At 39.1% G+C, this 10028-nt stretch overlaps 1 protein-coding gene across 7 annotated transcripts in view; it reads left to right on the top strand.

Moving 5' to 3' along the window:
- Positions 1-8064, top strand: part of LOC137972088 (uncharacterized) — a 34127-nt gene extending 26063 nt beyond the window's left edge. For 6 of the 7 annotated variants that reach the window (XM_068818909.1, XM_068818901.1, XM_068818902.1 and 3 more), the window contains 4 exons: positions 2384-2452; positions 3304-3402; positions 5273-5374; positions 7269-8064. Coding sequence is in view for 2 of the 7 variants with exons in the window: in XM_068818912.1 (XP_068675013.1) it covers positions 2384-2452; positions 3304-3402; positions 5273-5374; positions 7269-7373 (375 nt within the window). In the remaining 5 variants the exon portion in view is untranslated. Of the gene's footprint in view, positions 1-2383; positions 2453-3024; positions 3276-3303; positions 3403-5272; positions 5375-7268 lie in introns of those variants that run through there. The other variant, XM_068818904.1, reaches the window with a different exon arrangement.
- Positions 8065-10028: the final 1964 nt, after the last annotated feature.

Raw genomic sequence — 10028 nt, 5'->3', positions numbered from 1 at the left:
TCGAAATCACAACGTAAACATTCCGACTTAATTGTTCAATCAATCATCATACTCTACGTTCGGACTAAGCGATCATTGTTCACTGATAACATGATAACAGTTCGATATGACACTTCTATAGTTAAAAGGATCTTATAGGGCTGTTTTCAAAGTGGAAAGAGAGGGGATTGGGTACAAATAATTTTGGGTGCCTAAACGATTTTCATGCCCAAATTCTCGATCCCCCTTCGAATAACAGCTAGCTGCCTTGCAGGCTATATTGAAAGGGGGACAATTAAAACAATTAAAACTTGCCATACATGTAAACATAGAAAGCCTTAACTTTAAATCAAAATTCAAGTTTTAAAGGTGTGTCGAACTAGGCATGCCCATGGATCCATATTCGTTTTTAAAATCGTCAGCCGGGCAAGTACGTCTCATGATATGCTTGCCCGGACAAATTTTGAGTTCCGAGGGCAAAAATGCGGAATGATAGAAAATGGTCGATAAAGTTACTTGTAGCTTGAACATTCGCGTTTCGTTTTACATTCTTTCGTCAGAAATTACAAATTTTGACTCTGGAGTGTAATTTTATTTAATTGCACTGAGGGAATCCGATTTACAGTGGTTATTTATTTTTAACAGTGTTCGACACTAACGCTTGCCCGATGGCCCGCCGGGCAAGCGAAACACATCCGTAGCCAAGTAAAAAAACTCTAAGAATTGCCCGATCGGGCAATTAGAATTTTTGTTCGACTAATATTTTGCGGAACGGTTTGATTTGCAACAAAGAAAGTGACTAGTAATATGACGTACTAGTCACTGCAAACATGATAAAAAAACAAACGTTTCATAACTTTACTGTCATTTATTTTTTTGTTAAAGAACGTACCATTGGACAAATGACACTGATTTAATTCAAAACCAGTCTAATATCAGAAAGGTTTTCAAGGCATCTTCCTTGATCTCGAAAGCAAAACTGTGATGGCTACGTACCTGAAACGACCGGAACAACCATCAGTGTATGTACAGAGTTTTGAATCCGTTTATTGAACTAACAAAACAAAACTAGGAGAACTGGTAGAAACCCGACGGGAACGTAAAAACAACGATTAAAACAATAACAAAGACGAAAATGATGAAAACCTCATAAACAGTGTAAACGATGAAGCTGATGAAAACAATTCAACTTGAAAAATCAAGAAGAAAAAAAAAAACTCAAGTTATTAAGCTTCTAAGAACCAAGTAAATAGAGACATTCTGTTCATAAAAGCAAATGTTAGGCCAAAAAACTTTTGTTTAGGCCTAATTAGGCCTAAGGTCAGTTCGGCTAAAAATAGAAAGATATGGGCAAAGGTCAACTCAAGGATATAGTGCATGTACATAGGGAGGTTCCTACTCATGGGCTCCTGACGATATTCATTATCATTTATGGGCTACCAAGACTGTCCAAAACAAAGAAAAGGAAAAATAGACAGCCCAGTCCCGTGTTTTGGCTACTTGGCCTCTTGGGGAAGCAGGCGAGGGTGGGTGGCACAGTGGTGAGAGCACTCGCCTCCCAACAATGTGGCCCGGCTTCGATTGTTGTTGGTTCTCTCCTTGTTGCGAGAGGTTTTTTCTCCGGTTTTCCCCTCTCCAGAAAAAAAATTCCAATTCCATCCGGAATTCACGGACGCATGTTGAACCAGCTCCTGAGCGCTCTAAAGGTCTTCCGGGGGTAAACAATTTACATTTACTACCGTAAACGGTTTGTTCACAGAGACAAAAAAGAAAGCAGAAACGGTTCAGCACTGGGAATTCGTTTTCAGAGATAACCTTCTTGAAGATAATATTCAAGCTCTCTAATTTTTGTTTCTACTGTATGCTTGAATTTGAATGCAAATTATAAGGAGTTTAAAAGAGAGACTGACGTGAAAACATAAATCATTTGAATCTCAACCAGACAGGTGACACCTCCCAAAAGACACTTCATAATGGTGGGGACCTGTACTAATTTCCAACTTCGAATTCCAATTTTAAACCTTGATTAAATCTTCAAAATTTTCTCATTCCCTAAATGGATGAGTATTAAAAGTAACCGTATAAGAGTAGCGTAAGTATCGTCTGTGAAGTGTGTTGTGAGTCGTGTTTCTTTTGTGTTGTGTTTGGAGTTAGGTGCACTTTACCCTAATATAACTCGATAACATGAGCGTCGGTAGAGTTTCGGTGGAACGTCAGTGAGTTATCGATCGACATATCGGTCGATATATTGGCCGATATGTCTACCGATAGTATCGGCCGAGTAACTAAAGTATCCAGCTGGCAAGGCATGGGCCCCACTCCCTGAGGATACCAAAACGTCCTGCCTATCCATTTATTATTATTATTATTATTATTATTATTATTATTATTATTATTATTATAGGCTTGTCAACGTAACAGGGAAATTACAAGAATAATTTCTTTACAAAACGAGGAAGGGGAAACACTAAAGGTAAGGTTTGGTGAGAGTTTCCAAAATTTTCTTTTCAGCTTTATAAACTTAAGTTAATCTTAGAGGAATTTTGTTCTGACCCCAGTTTGATTCCTGAGAGTCTTCGTTTTTTGAGTCGCTATTATACAGATTTGGGCTTTACATGTATTCGCATTCCAATAGATCTTTACAGCAAAACTAGTTTACTATAATTTATTAACGCTGCATGGTGCATACATGTATAACGCACCAACTGAAGGGAAATTACAACCTTTTAACATGCAGACTGTGGATAGGAAAAGATATGACACCAGGTTTTCTGTCTCCTTTGTCATAGTATCTAGATTCTCTCTAAATCTCTATCTTTCCTTTTAAGAAAAAGAATTGTAAAGAGTTCTGACTTGTGAAGAAAACCTTAAACGGGAAAACATTCACATAAACGTACAGTGTTATGAAACCCAAATGGATGGAGATTAGCCTGCAGAGCAGGCGTTTTTTTGGGAGGCGTACGCTTGTTCGTAATGGGCCGCCATTTTCCTACAATTTCACACTGTCCTCCTCTCACTTAGTGCAATTTTCTTGACTCGCCTCAGGCCTCTGTTAGTCTCGCTGTCCAAGATGTCTGCCGACAATTCTTACCAAAACAACAATACGCCTGCTTTGCAGGCTAGATGGAGATGACCAATTTGCCATTTACAAATGGTAATGGTAGTGGAGTTGAATTTGGAGCCATTGCATGGGCACAAATCCATCCAAAGGTGATCATCAGCATTGGAACTCAGAGCAAATCTGCATGCCAGTTTGGTGCCCAAAAAACTGAGCCACAATGTAGTAGCCCCTTTCAATTATCAGCATGCATGTGTCCTTTTTAGGATTTCCGTGTCGGCCAATTTTGTGCTGCAAGAGGAGTGCTGTTCAACCGCATTCACCATTATATCTCTGTGGAATTAAAAAAGAGTTGTGAAGAAAAGGTAATGTGAAATTACACGCTACTGTCTGCTTCAATACACATAGTCCGTTTCTATTGGTGCATAATGAGATTTTAGGCTTAAGGAGGTCAAACCAGTTTTAGCACTTTCAATAAACTGTTCTTTCCCTTCTAGCAGAAGTCTCTTTTCTTCTCGTGTTTGCTGGGCTAATGAGTACGGGAAAAGACACAGAGCCGTGTCGACCATCCTCAAGTGATACTTTATGTTGAGTGGCCTCACTTAACAACAGCGAAATTAAAATAACTGTAAATGAACGCGCGGGACATAGCGGGATCAAGTCACATTCAGCAAACATATCATGGGGCATACACCTTATTCCAAAATGACCACCATTTTAGTATTGTTTCCATGCAAAATGGCCCTTATGGCCTCGCTTTTAAACGTAAAATTCAAAATAATATTTAAACTTGAACGAGGCCATAAGGGCCAATTTGCATGGAAACACAAGAATACTAAAATGGTGGCCATTTTGGAATAAGGTGTATGCGGTTTGGAGAGTGCTCTCCAAGGTTGCGGACGGCGGCTGGATCAAAGTGAATTTCGACCCATCGCAGAGGTCTCTTCCCATACTCGGCAAAAGAAAAGAGACCTGTGCTAGCAGGGAAAAATATTCTATTTGGAAGGACTGAATCTACTTAACTGCTTCACGAAACAGCGAAGTTATGGTACCATATGAAACACCAATAATTTCTTGACAAGATGCACTCATTAATGTGCCGTAATTGCTTACCATGGCAACAAAAGAGGCAGCTAAAAACACAATCTATTGTGTCTTCAAACACGTATATCTCAAAAACGAACTCGGTGACCGCATTCTTTATTGCTAAAGAGTAATTAGCACGCTAAGATAAACGTTTCTGTAAAGTTTTAAAAAATTCTCCGGAGCAGATTTATAGCTCTGAATCCGCTCCAGAGAGTGTTTTTTTTAACTTTGAGGACAGTTTTATCTTAGCCTGGCAGTCACTTTTCAGCAATAACATTAGGGGGTCACCGAGTTCGTTTATAAGATATAAGCGCTGAAAGACCAAATATAGGGCGTTTTTAGATGGATCTGCTCCAGAGAGGTTTTTAAAACTTTACAGAGAGTTTTATCTTAGCATGCTAATTACTCTCTAGCAATAAAGACCGAGTTCAGTTTTGAGATATGCGTGTTTGAAGACACAATAGAGGGTGTTTTTAACTGCCTCTTTACTGGTCATGGTAAGCAATTACGTCAAATTAATGAGTGCATCTTGTAACTTTCGCTAGATCCAACCTTCTGAGGTCCAGTCGGTCAGTTTTGAACGTGAGTAATGGCGGACCGTGAAATCCAAAACTTACACTCCATTAAAGTAGACAGCCTTTGGATAAAAATCAAAGTTCAAACTTGATTTTGCCAGGCAGGTGTTAAGGAAAAACACAAAAAGGAAGTGATTTTTTATCATAGTACCACTTTAACCTTGAGCGAGGCCAAAAGGGCCAATTTGCAATCAAACAAAAGAATACTAAAATGGTGGCCATTGTGGAATAAGGTGTATTACTTTTACAAATGCACGGAAAGATTACGTGACTCATTATGTCTAACATTGTCCATTGTTAAATCGCAGTCATTACTTTTCTTTGAATAGACCGTACCCCTTATGACGTAACGCATCACAATTCTTTTGTTGACTGACTACTGAAACATTGCATTCTGATATTTATAGTAGTTTCGCAACGAAAGAATTTTGATGCTATACGTCAGATAGGGTGAGGCCTATTGTGCTTGGCCCCTACTAATCCCACCCAAGCAGTGAGTAATTTTCGATAGACTAAACTTAAAGAATATAGTTGAGCACACCCCTTTGATCAACCTACGTTTCTTGATAAACAGCTTCCTCATTTGGAACAGATTGCTCAAATGGATAGCAACTGTTCTATAACAGATATTGTAAGTACTTATTGCGAGGAACAGGAAGAAGAATGGCTCAACAAGGTGAGAAGAAAATAAAAATAGTTTTCGCTGTGATTGATATGCTGTACGGTTAGAGTACGTTATTGATTATCTAACCTATTTTCTGATCAGTGTAGGTCTAGATTACTCTTAGTTCTATTGAGGACTGTGTCGGCTACGTTGATAAGTACACTTAAGATTTTATTTTGATTGTTGATCTTTCAGTTATTTTGGAATCTTGTTTGAGTGAGACTTGGCTGTCGGCTTTATTGAAGTTTCTTTTTGGAATAGCTTGACTTGGTTGTTTTCTTTCTGACTTCATATGTGTAAAAATTACCAAACTTTGACTACAAGTTTCTGTCAGGCAATAGGTAATACAATAGAGCAGTTGGCATCGAGTTGACTGATTTCCCTCACAGAAAACGAGAAGTTTAATAATAATTTATTGTTTTGGAAGAAACCAGTTTTTATTCCATTTTTAGATATTTGCGTTGCACTGTTTACATTCTCCTAAAAATCACAGGAAGGGATTTTTTTGTCGTACCCAGACAAAACACCTGCCAACACACCTAAACTTTCTTCTTTCCACATTTCGTCTATAAGAATTGACAACTTCTCTTGATGAGGCACCCATTTTTTTTTTTTTTTCGCTGTAGGTTAATATTTATACACAACGTAGATCAGCCTTTTTCCACAGCCTTGGTTTAAAAACATCGTAAATTGACACAAATTTAGATTACTGAGTAGATTAGCTTGATTATGGTTCTGAGGGAAACATTTTTGTTTTCCCCGAGAGTCCTCATCATCATGAGGACTCGAGGGAAAACAAAACTAACTAGTTTCCCGAGGGACCAATCACCGTACATTGAGTGCTTTGGTATTAGACTTTCCCTTCAGCAGTCGCAGCGAAACGAACAAAGACAGCACTATGAGAACATAACTTCTTTATTCACAAACCTGCTGAATGAATAATTTACAAATGTTTCAAAGTACCTGTAAAAATTAAAGGTATAATACGCCTTTGTTGTATCTGGCGCGGGCAACAACAGCGGAAATGTATCCCTGAATCAATCACTCACAGTGCTCGTGTCGCACCGGCATCGCGAGGTCACGGGTTCAAACCCCGTTAAAGTCCTGAGTTTTTCAGGCGTCTCCACGCAATTGCTAAAATTGCGTGCATAAATGCGAGGATCATAGCTTCACTTGAGTGCTCGTTTTGTTGAGTGAAAGTCTAGGCATATAACAATATTACACTGCTGTCCGAGAAATTAGTGTAAGAGCTGACCTCTCTCAGTTTGTAGGTGGTTTAAACAAAAAATACCCTGATTTGTACATGATATTTGGAATTTGATACTTTGTATACCAGTTTTGCCGTTTGTTTAGACCAAATAAGACTACAAATCACTATTTCTCATACAAATAAATTTGTCTTTTCCTGATGCCGCGCTTGAGCTGTTCTTCTGGGATAACGTCATTGTAAGAGTCGACCAGGAAAAAAACAGTTTGATTTTTTACAAAAACATCAGCTTTTTTGGCTGTCACTCACTAGACATGATCGAGCCAATTAGATTTCCAGCCTCCCTGATAGTATGCTTTTGCGTTTTTTTCTGACGCGCCACATTTGTCGTTTGTCATTTGATCGTTTGCCCATGATAGTCATAAAAAATGAACTCTGTTTAGATTTCTTACTAAAAACACTGAAGAGTAACCCCAAAGTTCCCTTTATTGATAAACCCAAACATGCCAGTTTCAAATGAGGCTCTGTACCGCCGTGTCCTGGATAACAAGAATTTTAATGCTAGCAAGACGTTCAACAAGTTCTCTAGCTGTTCTGTTGAAGTAAAGGAAGATAGATCGATGATATTATTGCTGTGACATACTAGCTCCGAATACTGGTAAGTCTACTGTATTTGATCAGTATTTTCTCCTTTTTTAGCTCTATACAGAGTATAACGATATGATAAAAAGAGCAGACGAATGGGCAACGGATGGGAAGGAATACAAGAGGATGAAGAGTACTGTCTTTTCATTCAGCCACTGAGTTTGAGAACACGTTTCGTCGAGTAGGGGCAACGTAAATTACAAGATGAAAAACTAATAAGTTGTGATTCTAGTTAAAGATAAATAATTTAAGGAAAATGTTCGTTCTTGCAATTAATATCGCTGCAATCTAGTCGAAGAAGAAATTAACTTCAGTTCCCTTTGGCGGAGAAGACGTGACCGCGAAGCGGTTAAGCACAGGTTTTTTTATTTGATATCGCGTGCGTGCGCGTTAGCTTCGACATTTATGCGTCACACTTTTTACACGAAAGAAACGTAGACCCGAGGGGGGGAGGTGGGGGGGGGGGGGGGAGATATCAGCTTACGTAGCCCGTACCGTATTTGGATGATAATTAATTTATGAACCACTCAGATAATTTATAAGTTCAGTAGAACTCAAATTTCGAAAGTAGTACAAGCTTAGAGCTTTATTTTTAAAAAAAGTTGTCGATATTAGCAATTTAGGGTTAATTTTTACCAAAAAGCGAAGAATTTGGTTTTTATCGGTTTATTTTATTGAATGTAGATTGCTGCTTAAGTATACAAGACGGTGTAATTTTGAAGGTAACTTTGTTATTGTTCTGGGTATTCTGTTTTTATTATATAGCTATAGACACATGTGCCATGAAATGGTCTTTTAAGGTTTAATCATTATGTTCCGTAACTTGCTTAAGGAATAAAACTTAAGATAAAGAACACCGTTTTTTGTATTTATCTGTCGTCTTCAACAACACCCGCCGCCGTTTTTTTTATTTATCTGTCGTCTTCAACCACGGTTTGTTTGTTTGTTTGTTTGTTTGTTTTTTCAAAGTTAAAAACGTTGACAGGCATAGCATCCTGCCCTCTAATGATAAAAAAAAATTAAAAAATAAATATAATATAATATAATAATAATAATAATAATAATAGTAATAATAATAATCGTCTAAACGTCATTTTTTGGGTATCATGTCTATCATCGAGTTTGCTATTCAGGCTGATGGCCATCAGTGTTGCGCGCTTGATCAGGCTTAGTCCCCTGTCCACACGAGCAATTTTTATGTGACAAGTAGATTTGTTTACAGAACGCCTCCCAAAGGGGTGGCGAATGGTCCTTCAAAAACTCTGGGTCTCGCAAAATTTTAGTCAAACTCCATCTTGAGCAAACAATCCCAGCTAAAACCACTATCGATGCAACTTGCGGCCGAGACATTTCATAGCTAGCTATAGTAGTTTATAGTAATAGAATCGAAGCTGGATGAATGCGGATGAACCGCCAGACCTAACTGGCCAAGCGTGGCGTGGTTGTGTCCCATTCCGCGTGATGGAATTTCCAACTTAATGTAAAGCCCCGTCCAAACGAGCAATTTTTATGTGACAAATGTATTTGCTGAAAAGCTGGCCATGGCGTATTCCCTTTTATGCGACAAGTTGTCGAGTACGAAAAATTACTCGTGTAGACGACTCTTCACATAAATGATCATAAATGTGGCAAATTCCTGCTCTTAATGAGCGCCAATGGAGCTTCGCCTTGTTTCTGCTTTGTCTTTGCTGTCTAAAAGCATTGCTGACCCACGTAACTGCGAATTGTCAACAATTAATATTTGTGCTATCTACACGATCAAAGTTAAGAGTTTGCATGGTAGACCCAGTTTGAAAAACTGTAAAACCAAATATTTGGTTTGTTTGTTTGTTGTTGTTGTTGTTGTTGTTGTTTTCAAAGTTAAGAGTTTACATCGTAGACTAGACCCAGTTTGGGTATCATGGCCATCAGTGTTGCGCGCTTGATAAGGCTTAAGCCCCTGTCCACACGAGCAATTTTTATGTGGCAAATACATTTGATCGTGTAGATAGCACAACAAATAATAACTGTTGACAATTCGCAGTTAAGTGGGTCAGCAATGCGTTTGGACAGCAAAGACAAAGCAGAAATAAGGCGAAGCTCCATTAGCGCTCCTTAAGAGCAGGAATTTGCCATATTTATGATCATTTATGTGAAGAGTCGTCTACACAAGCAATTTTTCGTACTCGACAACTTGTCGTATAAAAGGTAATGCGCCATGGCCAGCTTTTCAGCAAATACATTTGTCACACAAAAATTGCTCGTTTGGACGGGGCTTTACATTAAGTTGGAAATTCCATCCCGCCTTCCCTCGGCAGTGAACAAGGCATCTTGGGGCCACAGGTCTTATCGTCAGTTCTCTCTCCCCGCAACTTCCCGGGCCCCAGAAGTCCTTTTAAAAACTTACGACCGGCTCATTCCGACGAAGAGTTGGCCATAAGGCTAGTTTTCATATGTCGAGAAAATCCCAGACGATCTTATCCTGCGAACGCAGACGTATTTCCAGCGGTCGTCTCCCCCGACGATCGAGGATTTCGCAGTTTTCCGACCGTCCCAGATTTTGCCGACTAATGAAAACCATAAATCGTAGACATCCCTGATAATCTGGGATGGTCGGGGACGAATCGGGAAAATAAGAAGCGTTTCTATTTTCCCTACGTGTCTGGGATGGTCGGGAAACTGCGAAATCCCCGATCATCTGGAATTTTCCCGACGTGAAAACTTGGCTTACGTGCAAGAGCTCATCAAGGGGTGCCTCTATCTCCGATACTTGGCATATGAGTCAACCCTTTCCCGAGTAAACGTAACTGATTGGAGTGTAAATTTGCGCTTATT

The sequence above is a fragment of the Montipora foliosa genome, chromosome 9, assembly GCF_036669935.1.
Source record: "Montipora foliosa isolate CH-2021 chromosome 9, ASM3666993v2, whole genome shotgun sequence".
Lineage (NCBI taxonomy): Eukaryota > Metazoa > Cnidaria > Anthozoa > Scleractinia > Acroporidae > Montipora > Montipora foliosa.
Note: the sequence above shows the minus strand (reverse complement) of the source record. Positions and strands in the feature narration are given on the sequence as shown.